The sequence below is a fragment of the Buteo buteo genome, chromosome 22 (assembly GCF_964188355.1).
Source record: "Buteo buteo chromosome 22, bButBut1.hap1.1, whole genome shotgun sequence".
Taxonomy (NCBI): domain Eukaryota; kingdom Metazoa; phylum Chordata; class Aves; order Accipitriformes; family Accipitridae; genus Buteo; species Buteo buteo.
In genome coordinates, this window is record NC_134192.1 from 3,045,821 (window position 1) to 3,061,246 (window position 15,426).

Below are 15,426 nucleotides of genomic sequence, written 5' to 3' on the forward strand. Positions count from 1 at the left end.
AATATGTGTTTGTCGAGTGATTTTTTTTTTAAGCCTCCATTAGAGAGGCACCAGAGCTGCATCAAATATACTGCGCTACTGCAAGTCAGGGTTCTTTTATCCACGCGCAGGATATTCCGTGTAGCGCACATCCAAAGAGCTTGACAGGGTGGAAATACTGGACATGTATCACACGGCTGAGAGCCTGTTCTGAGCTACCCGGGATGTCTCTGCATACACACACGCACACAAAGCTGACAACTGGGCATTTGTATTCAGGAGAGATTCACGGTTTCGTAATCGGACTTCCTCGCATCCTACCTCTTCTTCTCCCCTGAACCTGCACTAACCTTACGCCTATTACTCTTTCCACTATCTTGAAAAAACAGTATCCCTCATAAAACAATCAAACCCCAACCAAAGAGATAAAAACCTTGCAGCAGACCTTTCGTGCCCCCCCCTCGCCGAGCGGGCCCTGTAGCCGACAGCGGGTCTTCGCCGAAAACTCGCCGTAAAACCGGAGGAGGCAGAGGACGAGGCTCCCCCGCGGAGCGCTGCCCGCCGGCGGACCCCGACAGGCCGTTATCGCCTCACAGAGACAGAGAGGCGCGAAGCGCGGGAAAGCTGCCGCGGCGCGACGTCACCCCTCCGGGAAGCACCGATAGGCCCGCCGCGCCGCGCCCCGCCTCCCCTGCCTGCCCTCCCGCCGCGGCTTTGAGCGGCGGGGCCCTCAGCCAATAGAGCGACGGCGGGCAGGCGCGTTCCCTCCCCCCTTTTCACCCCCCCCCCCCCCCCCCCCCCCCCGCGGCGGCGGCGCAAGCGGAGCCGGCGCGGCGCGTGGCGGCAACGGTCGGCGGGGGCGCGCGCCCCGGCGCATGGAGGCGATGCCCTGCCAGAACCAGCGGCTCGGCCCGCGGCCGCAGGACGAGCAGCCGCCGGCGGCGACAGCGACAGCGACGGGCGGCGGCTCCCGGTTGATCCGCTTCGCGGAGCCCGGTGAGGACAGCGGCTGCCCTAGCCCGGACAGCAGCAGCAGCAGCAACGGACTTTCAGCGGCGGCGGCGGTGGGACCGACGATCCCTGCGGGGGAGGGCGGCGCGCCGCCGATCGGGCCGCAGCTGAAGCTGCTGCCCATGAACGACCAGCTCCGGGAGCTCCAGACGATCATCAGGGACAAGTGAGCGACCGGCGGGCCCGGGGAGGCCGCGGGGCGGCGGGAAGCGTGGCCTGAGGAGGAGCCGGGGCGGGGCGGCGGCTGAGGTGCCGGGGCGGGAGGGGGGGGGGGGTTGATTTTCCCTCAGGGAGCCGCCGTTTCGCCGATCCCGCTCGGCGCAGTCTCCTGAGGGGATGCGACCACCGCTGCCCGTGGGTCTCCCGGCGCGGCGAGCCCGGCAGCGGGGTGGCCGAGCGCGGGGTGCGGCGGGCGGGTGTCTCGTCGGGGCGTGCTCCCCGTGCCGGGCTTAACGCCGGCGGTTCGGGGCGCTGCCGCCATTGCTGCTGACGTGTGGCCGTGAGGGGAAGGGGGGGGGGGGGTGTGTGGGCCGCCGCTGCGCCCGGCCCGCCCCTCGCCTCAGCGGCCGGCGGCGCGACGGGGGGCATCGGTAGCCGGGGCCGTCGGTGACAAAGACGGGAATTCGGCGGCTGTTAAAAACCTCTTCGGGATTTTTTTTTTTTTTTTTTTTTGCGCTCCCTGATTGGGGGGGGGGGCGCGTTGCGTACCCCCACACGGTGGACGGCTCGGAGCTGGCTGGCCACATCGTCCTCAACATACAAAAAGGAGGGTAAAACCCTTCTCCCCGTACAAAAAGGAGGGTAAAACCCTTGAGAAAGGCAGGTGTAGCTCATTGTCACCGCTCCGGGAGGAGCTGGGTCTCCTTACCGCTGCCTGGCTGTGGTGCACGGTAGGCAGGATGGGGCAGGGATCCCTTCCCAGTGTCTGTAGGTAGTTGTGAGCACAATGTTCCACATCGCATTAGCAGGAAACTCGCCTGCTCGCAGCGGCAGGCCGGCCTGTACCAGTTTCTGAACCCTACATCAAATAAGCATGTGCAAACTTCCCACAATGTTGAGCGCTGACGAGGTCGCCGTTGCGCTGCCTTACCAGCCTTAAAAGTACGTTAACAACCCCGTGCCCCGCTCCCCTCGCAGACGTTCAGTGAGCTACTGAAGGAATAGCGACTGGAGCTGTAGCGTTCTTGTGGAAGTGGATTAAGACAACAACACAGGTATAGCAGCACAGCCTAGGTTTAAAGGTTGGCAAAGGACAGGTGCTAGGTTTGGGAATAAACAGCAGGGAAATCACACAAGTTTGCTGAAGATGGGGACTGCCATGGTAAGGAAAACATAAGGGCTAAGTCTTTGCAGTCGGTATTAGCGAGTGGTGGGCAGGTGTTAAGGATTTTGGGACAAGGATGGCCAGAAGAAAACAGATCACAAGGGCAGCCTGAGAGAGCTAAAAATAAGAAAAAGATTGGAGAAAAGTGGGATGAGCTGAAATGAAAGTGAACTGGAATCAGATGTTTGAGGAGCAGGGACTGGAACAAATTAGGCAAAAAGAATAGTTTTGGAACAAGAAGTCGGGGATAGCATAGAGACTAGACCATGGTGGGCTGGGAGGAATGGGAGAGAGACTGTATTAAGGAGACAATTTTTACTTAGGGCACATTACCTGCAAAGGAGACTGCCTTTTTTGAAGGCATTATTTTCCATTGTTGTCACTTTGTGTCACCAAGAGTCCTTGCTGCCACCATATCTTGTGAGACACGAAAGCGTTATTCCAGTCTTACAAATCTTAGGCTGAAGTGCAGAAATCCATGCAAAATTGTGCCCCACTGCTGAACATCCACTGTGAGACACTTAAGACCAAATGTTTTATTATGCCTTACATAGCGTCTCAGATGTTGAAACCACACCTTCCACTGATCACATTTGTAGCTTTGATTGTTCAGCACTTGGAAGTGATATTGTAAGGTATTAAATTTAGCATGCAACATATGACAAACATAAGTAGCCGCCATCTATTAAAAGCACAACTTGCCTCCTGTGATGGAAGAACCACCAGCAGCACAGAGGTGTGAAATCAAGTTTATCGACAGAGTGATCAGGTTCTGAATAAAACCTCTTCCTGCAACGCATTGGCTTGTTAACATCTGCAAAAACTAACGCATAGCACAGATAGAGTTCTTTCCCTTGTTTCGTATCTGCTGATCTGCATAGTCTATGTTTTGCTATTTCCTGGTTCTCAAGTGCTTAACTTTGTAGCTAGTAATACAAATACATTTTTATGCAGAACTAATCATATTCTCTCAAAGATAATACCTACAGTAATTTTATTAGCTTACATGAGCCTTGTTACCTTAAACTGTTTTTTTTTTTTAATCTTCAAAGCATTGTGGAAAAACATAATCTCATTGCAGGCAGAAGCACACAGAGGTGGTGCGGTCTTGATGTAAGGAGGGCAATTGTGGCAAGACCACACAAAAGATCTCTGCAGGTGAGAATGTCTGCCTGGCAGCTTCCCTGCAGAGCAGAAAGGGAAGTTGTGAGTAGGCTAAGCAGAGAGAGAGAGAGACGGAGGAAATCTAGACTAGGCTTGGTGATGGCCTATAAAAGGTTTTGATGTTAGTGAAAAGGAAATAGCATATAGTTTTGATATCTAGGTGAATGCTAGCAATGTATTTACTGTACCCAGATACGCTCTTTTATTACTATGTTGTTGTAAGTAGGTTTTGAACTCTTGCAAATGTTTATTAAGTTTCTGGTTATAGTGAGCTTATCCAGAAACCAGCAGCTGATATTTTAACTTTGAAGAGTGGTTTTTTTTAGAGTTGCATCAGCTTTATTGCACAAGACTTTGGTAAGGGGAAGTACAGAGTAAGACTTGTAAATAATGAATTAGTCATAACAGCTGCAGTGATAGCAAACCATGCTTTATTCTGTGCATGACACTGCCCTGGCAGTGGAGATGTAATTGTCATTTCCAAGCTCCCTTCCCAACCAGTGATGAAAACTGGAGAACAGCCTGCTCAGAAAGGCAGGTGTAGGCTTTGTAGGTAAGGACAGTAGGGAAACATTATTTTTACATTCTGTCCCAGAAAGTCAGCTGCATCTCAGTGAATAAGAGAGCTCGGACTGGCCTGTTTTAGTGCCTGTCATTCAGAAAGATGCTAAAACATGCTCAGCTGCAAAGGTGAGAGGATCTTTTCATAGAATCATTTAGGTTAGAAAAGACCTTTAAGATCATTGAGTCCAGCCATCAACCATTTTAACGCACTGGTTAGAAACTGTTGCAGTAACCTTTCCCTGGGCAGGTATAATCTGCCTTAAGACAACTCTATGACCACTGTAGCATTCAAACCAAGTGCTAACAGAAACTCCTCCTCCTTAGAAGTATTGTATTTGTGAATAAGCAGCTATATGGCTAAGAGGAGCTACTGGTCAAAAAAATCTGATTTAAACTGACAAAAGGGTATGTTCACTGCTTGGGGAAGAGGGAGAAGCTGTGTCATCTACAGGGCAATTAGATACCTATCACTTAATCTTTCTTTCTGGATTAAAAAAAGAACAGGTAACACCAGAGCTGCCTTAACTCAAGGAGGATATTTGGGTTACTTAATGCTGCAGAAGATGGATGTTCCAGGTACAGCAATCACCTGAAAAGTGCAGAAATTAAAAGGCAAGCTACTGGGCGGGGAGAAACAGAACAAAGGTAGGGAAAAAACCAGTCAATTTAGAACTGTTACTGTGAAGTAAGGAAGGGATAGATCCTCCCAGTGCAATACAAGTTAGAATCAGGCATGCTTTCATGGAGCTAAGGATGGTCAGGCCAGATGCAGAAGACCTTGGGGACTCTGTGTGAGCTGCTCAGAAAAGTGGAATGCTCTTTCCTTGTTCCTGAGAGGATTCAGAGAAAGACATCACAGCCTTTTAATTGGAATAATTGTCCAGTTTATAAAAGAAAAACCTACCTTCATGTGGTAACCACATCTGGTTATCATGTCCTGTGGTGGGTTCAGAGACAGCTGGTTGAATCAGTAATGGCCATCTGATAGACTAAAATGGCCATGTATTTCTTTTGCTTCATTAAAGTTAACAAGAACAAGGTCTGTGTGCCAGAATCAGGGAGATGGATAGATCACCTCAACTTGAGGGTGCATGAGTTCGCTTGTTTTTTTCCTCAGGCTTGTTCAGTTTTCCATCTAGTGAATCCTTAACAGCTGGGCAGATGCCTTTTACAGTGCGTGTGTTGGATATGAATTTTGAGTCCTCTAATAGGATGTTAACTGATGCATTTAAGTATTGAACGTTTGGGAACAAACAGTTACAGCCTCTTTCTATGGAGGGTGTGATCGCAAAGTCATTTCTGGCCTGCACAGATTAGAACCAGGGATCTGGAAGCTGAAATAAGTAGTGCAGCAATTTGTAATGTAGAGCTGTGGTTTCTGTAGAAGCAAACTCATTAGCTCAGATTGGTAGTGTCATTTTAACTCCTGATTTAACAACAGACATCATTTAAATACAGGTATTTAAAGGTTATTGTGTCTGTTATGCGAGATCATTCTGTTGTGTTCTGCTAAAGCTTCTTATTCCCAAGGGAACTGAGTGAACAATATGGAAATGAAGACAGTAAAGCAGTAGGACACACGAAGTCCTGACTGCTATACAGAGTAGGATGATTCAGGAGTGTGTAACTCGCCTGTGATGAGTAAAGATGACTACTGCAGGCAAGAAGGCTGGGATCCCTTTCACATACCACCCCCCCAGCCCAGGCACTGAAAAAAGTTAAGTACTGAAGTACATTAAATACTGAAGTGCTGCAGGTAGAACATGGTCCTGTTTCCCAGCTACATCATCTCCCCCTAATTGCAACAGTGGCGCCTTAAGTTTTCTTATAAAGGGCTTTTACAAATTTTGTTTAGGGAAGTGGCTTTTTTTCAGTCTTGCCTTCACAGTACCCTGGGTGTTTCTCAAGAAGTTCTTCTATAAGGTAACTAGAGAAACAGGAATTACTAATGAATGTCAGACCATGACCCACAGACCCTACAGCCGTATCAGTGGTTGTAACTAGTACCAAGTGCTAAAGCAGGAAGAAACCGTGCAGTTAGCTTGTGTTATGGTACGTTCCCAAAAAACATTTCTTCTCACCTCTTACGACATGCACGTGACTTTAATTGTACATCAGCCATGCTTCCATACCTTCAGAAACAAAATGAAACTAATTTATATTGTTTAACACAATGTTCATATTGTTAGCTGTGTGCTGCAACAGTCAGGTTTTAATGCCTCACTTTTTCAGATGTTGTCTTGTTACTTGATTAAAAAGGTGGAAAAGTTGCCAGTCTGCCATCCATCATTACTTTCTATGCTTCTATCTGGTATTTAAGGTGAACAGTTACAGTGTTTTCACAGAAGCTTTTTTTTCTGGCCCCTAGCAATTCTCACATGGTGTGGGGCTTGAAATCTGGTCACAGCTTTCCAGCTGCCGGTGTACAAGAGGTCTGTCATTTTCAGTATTACTATTATTTGTCTCTCATTTTTATGCACTGTTGTTTTCTGTTCTCCTCCTCCCCTCAAAAAAACAGGCATAACTGACTAAGGGTGTTCAGTGAACTGTGCATAAAAACATCTGTGTCTCTCTGTAAGGACAGAGTAGTTAATATAAAGCCTAGTAATCTGTATTAATAACTCATAGTATTCACTCTAAGCATGTATGCTTTGCAGTCAAAACTGCAGTCTTGACATTGTTGGGTTTGTCTTAGCACCCATTCATGAAATATGGCTAAATTTTCTGAAACATCATAGTCTGGAAGATTAAAACTGGTTTTTTTAGTGGCTAAGTTACCAGTTGCACAGGAAATAAGCAGACAAACCTCTTGACTTTCACTCATTTAAATGTAAGATGTTGCAGAATCTTGGGGATTAAATGCAAAACTCTCTTTATGGTATTTAAGGAGACATCCAGAGTATCATGGTTTGAAAATGAGAGAGGGGTATGTCTGCTGTGATTAATAGAAAATTTCATTAAAAAGTACCTGCTTACGATGTTGATGCTTTGGCTCCTTAATTGGAAATTTGTCCTACTCCTGTGTAGTGAAAGTTGGCCTTGACATGGGAAGCAAGGTGTTAAAAACTGCTTTTAAAATTGAGGCTTTTAACATGGCATATTTACACGGTATGTAGTAGGAGGAAGTGAGCTTAGTCTGTCTTCTGAATGGGCCAAAAGCCATGCAGTCACAGGAGTAAAAAGTTGCACCCAGGCTAATAAAATGGCAGAGAGGTGTTTTAATGGGAATACTTGTTAGTTCCTGCTCATTTTAGTCTCAGGTTCACTAATCTAGTCACACTATGGATGAACTGCAGATAAGATACATATATATCCTGCTTATCAGGTGTGTTAACTCGGTCTCAAGGCTAGGGAACTGCATTGTCATTGTCCCATGGTTTCTGATTGACTTAAGAATGGGCGGAGCAAAAGTCTCTTGCTCAGAGCTGTAGGGAATGTACCAGCTTGGTCCACTTCTAAGCTTGTGAGGCGTTTTGGAACTGAGCAGGAATGGTAGTACGATGGAAAACCTACAGAATATCATCCTTTTGTTTTCATGCTCTTAATTGCTACTGGTACAGCGCAGCAACGTTGCCAGTAGTAAGAAGCAAACCTCTGTGTTAGCTCAAGGCATCTCAATCTTTGCTACCAAGCAGGAAACCCATGAAGCAGAATCTCTGTGGGATAAATTTTGTATATGGTAGGAGACTTTTCTCTGAACTGCCTTTAGAATATATTGTCCTTGAATTAATAGTATAATTAAGCAATGTTCTTAAAATTACTCCCCAATTTAAAATATAAATTATTACCTTTTTCAGGAAATCCAGTAGAGGAGACTTCGTATTTTCTGCTGATCGTCTGGTAGGTGAAGAATTTCTTCTTCTTGATATTCTTCTTTGTAACTTCCATAAAATGGGTCTTTCATGATAGAGTAATGGTGGTGCGAGAGCAACTTTTCTGCCCAAAGAAGGTTGCTGTTTGACAGCAACTTTCTGTATAGGGCCTTCTGTTCTCTGTTACGGTCTGCTTTCATCTCAGAGGGTTCCAGAAACCATGTTGTTATTAAACACAACTACTTCAGGACAGAGCACGATAGTAATAAGAGAATACTGTTTAAAAACAGATGCACAGAGGCTAGAGATAATTCAGTTTTACTTTGAAACAGTACTTTTGATCTTGTGAACAGAGCTGTACAATTTCTTACAGTCTAGATCTTAACAATTGCTTGCATGCAGAAGTGCCTCCTGGCACTTATTATGTATTAGATTAGTAGCTCTCAGTGCACCCACACTGGGAATATGTTTTTAGCCATATGGTAGTTACTAGCAAGGACAAAGCAATTTGAAGTTTTCACACGTTTTAGTAAGTCAGAACAAAGACTGTTGGGAAAGCAACCTTTATCTCATTTAAATTACATGCTTAAAGAAAACCACACCACTCATGCCCACACATACGCTTCCTTGTATTCATGAGGGTGTTTGCTGTTTGCAAAGCCACACTGATTAACAAGGAAAGTCTTTCTTTCCCCCTCTAGCAAAGATGAGTCCCACGATCATTCAATTACCAGCACCATTTGCTAAAGCAGGCAGGTTTCCTGTGATGAGCCCAATCTTAATCCATGCCTGATCCAGGCTTGCTCAGGGCTTAGATATGACCACAACCTAAGATTGTGACTGCAGTGCTTCTTATCTTTGCAGCTTTTCCACTTTCCCCCTTGCTTTTCCCTTCTTGAGGATGTTTCTTGCATTCCCATTCACCAAGAACAGTAAAGGCCCAAGCCAACAAATCCTATCACTCATAACTCGTAGATCAAGTGACTGACTGGAGTGCCACCTTTGCCAATAGTACTTTATAACGGACAGGCAGAAAGTCACAGCCCCAACTTCATTCCATGGAGCAGTTCTCAGCAGATACCGTTTAAATAGATACATGTCCTTTATAGTTCAGTGGACGGGTAGGAACAGCCCAGGACACATCCACCATCTGTGACAGATTAGCTCAGCTATGTGCTGTTCTTCCTGCAGTTTGTAGTTTCAGGTTCGTCACGTGCTTAAATTTGCAAGTAAGATTCAGGAAGCCAACAAAGGTCAAAACCAGCAATCCCACACATTTGCAGGGTACAGGGCTCCAGTGCTGGGGTCAGGCCCCTTCCTCACCAGTACTCCTTTCACAGGAAGGGTTTCTGGTTAACATTCTCATTTCACCTTGTATTAGGTTCCCGTCATGCTGCACCCTTTAAGGAGCATTCATTCCTGCCAACTTCTTTGAATTAAAGAGAAGCACTGTGTTCCGAATCTGTATTTTAAAAAAGAGATAAACAATGGCTATTCTAATACTGACAGGAAAACCCTTAATGGTCTTGACTGTACCTTATAGTCATTAATTAGTGCAAAGGACCTCACCCACTTACCTTCTCACTTTACTTGGAGGTCCTGTGCCATTCTGAGGGAAGCACTGATTTTTTCCCCCTCATTGCTGAAAACTGCAGCTTCCAGGCAGTGACTTAAATTCAGGCCCTTGTACCAGCAGCATCTTCTATTGGCTGGCCAGCACTTGTACAGATAGGGAGCTGCTCTTCACAGAAATGCCTCTGTTTGCTGGTGTGCAGATGTTTGCTACGGAACCTGCTAGTCTGTTTTCCATTTTGTAGGAGGAATTTTATGCAAAATAATGTATAGGACTATCTCATTTTCTGTATGCTATTCCTATGTGTGGTGAAGAACAGTTACAGTTTCATGTGGGAGGCGGTCTCTACTAAACTTGGTGGGGTGCAAACATAGTTAAGACTTGCTATGTTTTCCAGCCAGTTAGCAAACAGAGCTTAATGGCATGATACAATACATGAAGAGAAGAAACATATGCGTGAGATTGTAGGGTAACAAAATACATCTTGTTGCAGATTAAAAATGAGAATGAAGCTAAGTTTGCTACTAGCTTGGCAGTCGTTAGTGGCAGTATATCATAAGGTCACCATAGGAAGGGGTCTTAAGGAGGGATTCTAAAGCTGATGAATTTCTGGTGGTACAGTTTTTACTTCTGTCGGTTTGTTCCACACAAAAGAAATGCTTGAAGATAGAGGCAGTAAAGGTTAGCAGGGAGTTTCTGAAAGCCACTGCCAGTGCTGTGATCCTGAAGCTGAAAGATGTGGGGTTAAAGTCATGAGGATGAAGACAACCTGTCTTGTGTTTGTGAAGGAGGAGAAGCAGCTGTGGGAAGTCAGCCTGTAACACAGGAGATGATCAATCATTATGATTTGTGGTAGTAGACATCTGGACAGGTAGACCTCAAAGTGGTAGTGAGACCAATTTGAGAAACACCGGCAGGCAACTCCTGTCAGTGCAAGAGGCTCACACTGAACCCTTGTATGTGTGCTGCCCAGCACCCAGGCACTGTGGAAGCATTTAATTGATGTCACCTTGCAGGACTGCTGTAGAACTTGTGAGATGCTCACAAAGCCCACAGCATTTTTACTGAGACCACCTGAGATTTTTTTTTCCAAGGCCTGCTCAGTAGGAGGTACACAGTAAGCTAGGTCCAGCTCTGTGAAGTTAAGCTGGTGCTGCACACCAGCTGACCAGTGTGTTGTGGGCTGAGAGACCAGGCGAGTAACAGGAAGAGGAGCCATCTCCCAGGGGCGTCGAGGTCATTGCACGTCTAGAGTTTTGGCAGGGACCAAGCAAAACTGACTTCCAGCCTGGATTCAGGCAGGTGTTTGTCATTTACAGCACTGACCTACAGCCTCAGTCCACAAGTACAGCGGTGCTTTTCAGCAGAAGGTAGATTTTGTGCTTTGACTGGAGGTCTGATGTTGAGGAATTAATTAGTTTCTCAGCCCTAACAGCAACTCCGTGCATAACACTGAACAGGTCACTTCACCTTTCTGCCCACCTACCTCTGTTTCAGGGGGGTGATAACACATACTTCAAAAGTGGTTTGAAATCCTGAGGTGCAGAGAGCTGTATAGATATGAAGTATGGCTGACAGCCCCACTACTCTGCCTTCCCTTCAGCTTCCAAGAAAAGCTACAACATAATGGGTTAGAGGATCCCTCTAGGAATTACTGTGATCTTGGAAATTAGGTGATGCATGGCTATTACATAAAATACGGTTAGACTACTGTCTTCCCACAAACAGGGGAAGATAATAATGGTCACTCCAGAATTTACTTGAATTCTGGTTTCTTGGCATTTAAATGCTTCACCTTTTTCCAAACTGCAGGCAGGCAGAAGAGTTGTAACATGCAACTGCTGAGGATCACAGATGCCTCTTGGGGGGGCTCTGAAAGGGCTCCCATTTTTCCAGTTTTGTCTGGTCAGAGCAGCACTACCTCTCACAGCACCCTGGCTGGTTTCCTTAGTGATTACACCTCTTCTAAATGAGAGTACTGTCAGCCTGCTTTCTGTAGTTGCCTGTATCCAAATTTCTCTGTTCATGGATTCTGAGGAACTGGTCAAACCTGATTTCTTCAGTGGTATTTGAGTGTGGTAAGGAGACTTTATTAATGTGCTTAATTGGCTGAGAAAAGGTAGATTTCACTAACATTTTCATTTCCTTGAAATGTTTACGTGGTAGTTAGCTAAAATGCCTTGGACGTCTATTAACTGGTGGGTTTTTTTGCTAACAGTTCTAACAGATCTTGTACTAATGAAGGTTCGAAGCAAACAGGATTTCCCTTTGCTTACTGCAAAGGCTCTGGGGCAAATCTTAAACGTAGAACTGTAATAAATGAGCATGTTGACATATAATTTTGTATATCAGCATTAAGTGCTTAATCTAAAACTTCAGCATAACTCTGTAAGCCTTGACAGTTTAATTAGGCCTGCTAGAATTTAACATCCCTTTTAGCTTTCCCCCCCCCCCCCCAATTAAAAATAGACTCTATTTTTGTTTATTGATAACTTTAATTCATGGTTTTAATTTCTGGTCAGACTCTTCTACCTTGGGACCAAAGCTTTACTTCCCTGCTTCATGTGGGGCCATAATGATACCTGTTTTAGCTTCCAAGCAATGACAACCACCTCTCTGGGAGAGAAGCAGAGCTGCTGGTTCTCGGGGCCAGAAAGTAAAGCGGTGGAAATGATAGTCCTTGAGCGTGGGAGCGGCAGAAAGCATAGTGCAAAAATAAATGTTTTATCAACACTGACAAGTTTACAGAAGAATCCTTCCCAGCCTTTGCATAAAACATTGATACATTTAGTAAACTAAGGAGATTATTTGACTATAGACCTTCACTGGTTTACTCTAAACTTTTGGCAGATAATGTAGAGCGATGCTAACTCTGTCAACGTGACAGCAGTAAGAAAAAATGCGTTTCTTCCAAACCTGGCTCATACGTTGGCTTTCTTTGGTGAAATAACTTTAAAAAATAAAATTGTCTACAAATGTCCCAGAAACCTAAAATTAAATCAAGGATTTCTTGGTTTGTTTATGTGAGAAGATGTGTCTTTCAGTAGAACACTGGTGCCTTCAGTCTCAGGATTAAAGTGACTGAGTCAAAAACCCACTTGCAGAGAGACAGGAAGAAGAAGAGGAGGAAGGTAGTAGAGGTGGCTTCTCTGTGTATGCTTCCTAGAGCCACCAAACATGCAATGAGTCAACAGAAGGACCTGCTTCCCATATGCAGTTTTGCTGCAGTGGAAATACTACCCTGTGAATTGCTTTTTCTGTCTTTTGCTCCTGTTATATGTCAGTTGCACCATTTGACCCCTTCACTGATTTAGTCTGACCACCACCTCTGAATATGGCCGCCACAAACCCAACTCTAGGAAAAAATTGTTGTACTAAAAATATCTTCAAAGAGGGATTGTAAATCTAGGGGACTGTTTCTAATTTCTAGTAGAGGCTGCCTGTATGTTAGGAACTAGGGCAGAATGGAAGAACAGAAAAAAATCTTCCAGTCTGCTCTGGCTTGTTTCTGAAATAAGAAACGTCTGAAGTGAGCAGTATACTTGCTCGGTCCCAGGAGCAATCACCTCATTTCTGCCATCCTACAGTGACTTTTACTTAACAGGTTTCATCTTTGGCTTGGCAGTAGCTTTCCTTGAGCCGCCCTGGCCTCTGAATCTTTGGCTCACTAGCAGAGAGAATTTCTACATCTTTAATACCCAGAGCATTTTTTTTATGGACAATCATTCTGGGTTGAGATGAATACATTTTGGTAACTTTGCCTGTGGTACAGCTGCAGGGCCAGCACCAGGGGAGAGCTGGAGGTTTTCTGGCCACTTGAGGCTGGAGGGGTGTGTGGCTTACTAGCTGCACCTCCAGTAGAGATGTGCCTGCTGAACTGGGCTGTCTGTACCGTGTGAAAGCACAGGCGCTTGGCAGACCATCCCGTAGTAACCACAGCTGGCAAGTGCCAGAAGAAGAAAGTGATAAAGAGATTTCTGGATCTCCTGACTTGTCTTTGGGCACTTGGTGGTGTGTTTACATTGCTGCAGCTTCTGTGGCCATTCTGGCAGCCCCACTGCAGTTGAGTCATAGAAATACAGATGTGAAAATAGACCTCAGAGCCTAGCTGGTGGGGAACTGAGAGAGGGTGAATTTTCCCTTTTTCTCACTAGTATTTTCTGTCAGCAAAGTGAAGTTGCATTGGTACTTCACTCATTTGTTGAGAAAAATTGGTCTGGGATGTGGGATGCCTGTGCCTGCCAGATATAAATGAAGTCAGTTTTATGATTGCCGATGACACACCCTCCTCCCCCTTCCCCCAATTTTGTTTTGTAATGCCTTCATTTGATTTGTGGACAATATGTAGGCATCGCCCCCAAAAAGTGTCTAAATTAAATCCCTAACTGCTATTAAAGAGACCCTTTTAGACCCTTCAGGCTGTTAAATGTTACTTGTAGAAACTAGCATTTGGTATCTTATCTCCATAGATAACAAATCTCTTTAAGCTGACTGATCTCTTTGGTTCTACAGATCAGACTTGTGGTTGAAGAGGGACTGAATCAACTGCCATACACAGAATGTACTGTCACCACTCCAACAGGTATGTGGGAAATTACTCCTCCCCTAGGTAGGACTGGAAGTGGAAGCTTACCTAATATAAAAGAATACGGAACTGTTACAACAATCATAGAATATCTCAAGCTGGAAGGGACCCATAAGGGTCGTTGAGTCCAACTCCCTGCTCCTCTCAGGACTACCTAAAATTGAGCCATGTGACTAAGAGCATTGTCCAGATCTTCCTTGAACTCCGTCTGACAGGCTTGGTGCCATGACCACTTCCCTGGGGAGCCCGAGGCTGAAACCATTTTAACATTCAGGGTAGAGTACAGAGTTAAGGTCCCTTCTGGTATTTAAAAAGCTAGAAGGTGTGTAACAACACAATTGAGCAAAACATACAGTTATATAGTTGTCATTTTACTAAGGTTTTCGATTGGTCTTGCAAAACCATGATGAAAACTTATCAGTATATGTATAAGATCAGTTTACTTGCCCATACTGCAATGCTGAATTAAAACGGATGACGTTTCACATGCCCATTAAAGAAAAAGCACTTGGCACAAGCAGTTTTGCAGTGCCAGCCTAAATCTGTCTTTGCTTGCAACTGGGGGCCAGCTGGGAGTGATGATAAGCAGGAAGTAAAAAGTGGCTGTGTTGACACTAGAGGAAACCCACTGCAGTAATTTTGGTTTGCTCCTGTTAACTGTAAAGATACGTGAGGTTGCATGCATTACTCAGAGGTAGCAGCTTACTGCATCAGCAACTTCTTGGGAACCGCTCAAGTACACACTGTGAACCCACAGCACACCTGTAAGACATACACCAGGCGAGTCCTCTTCCCCCTGAGAATTTCACTGGCATTTCTGCAGGGTGAGAGCTGCTCTGTACATTCACACCCCTTCCCCTCTGACCTTTGCAGTAAACCATTTGTATGTCTTTACTTTTAATTAGAGAAAAGATGGACTGAAAACACTCAATTCTGAAACCAGACAGAGTTTAGGAAGGCACTCAGGAGGCGCCATCACTTACTTTTGCTCCTTTCTAAATAAAACAGCAGCTACTTTACTTCTTGAGCATTGGCATCACATCTGTTCCAGGTCAGTCGGTGACGGATATATTGATGACCATCTTCTCTCTGTGTTAACACAATTTGACTGGCAGGTCTCCTGCAAGTAACATCCCTTGGAAGCTCTACAGTTCTGTTTGAGAGGACCACTGCCCTGGCCATGGGCAAAGAGAGTCTCAGACCTTGCCCTCTGAGTACACGTCACCTTGGTGAAAAGACTTTGTTTCCTGCCCTTACTCCTAGCCAGGCTGTAGGTAGTCTCACTGTCTGAAGCTGTCCTAGCGCTGCAGTCAGTGTGTTTGCCCTTGCACTCCAACACCTGTGCCCAGCAAGGGAGCTAAAATGGCCTCAGCCGAGTTTTTCCAGTACGAAGTGTCCCTTGAGAACCCAGATG

The 15,426-nt window shown here is 45.4% G+C and overlaps 1 protein-coding gene across 1 annotated transcript in view; it reads left to right on the forward strand.

Annotated features, from left to right (window-relative positions):
- The first annotated feature begins 793 nt into the window (after nucleotides 1-793).
- The window catches only part of UPRT (uracil phosphoribosyltransferase homolog), an 18,079-nt gene continuing 3,446 nt past the window's right edge, over nucleotides 794-15,426 (forward strand). The window contains exons 1-3 of the mRNA XM_075054251.1: nucleotides 794-1,156; nucleotides 7,840-7,882; nucleotides 13,940-14,009. Of these exons, the coding sequence (XP_074910352.1) occupies nucleotides 855-1,156; nucleotides 7,840-7,882; nucleotides 13,940-14,009 (415 nt within the window). The 5' untranslated portion in view covers nucleotides 794-854. The remainder of the gene's footprint in view (nucleotides 1,157-7,839; nucleotides 7,883-13,939; nucleotides 14,010-15,426) is intronic.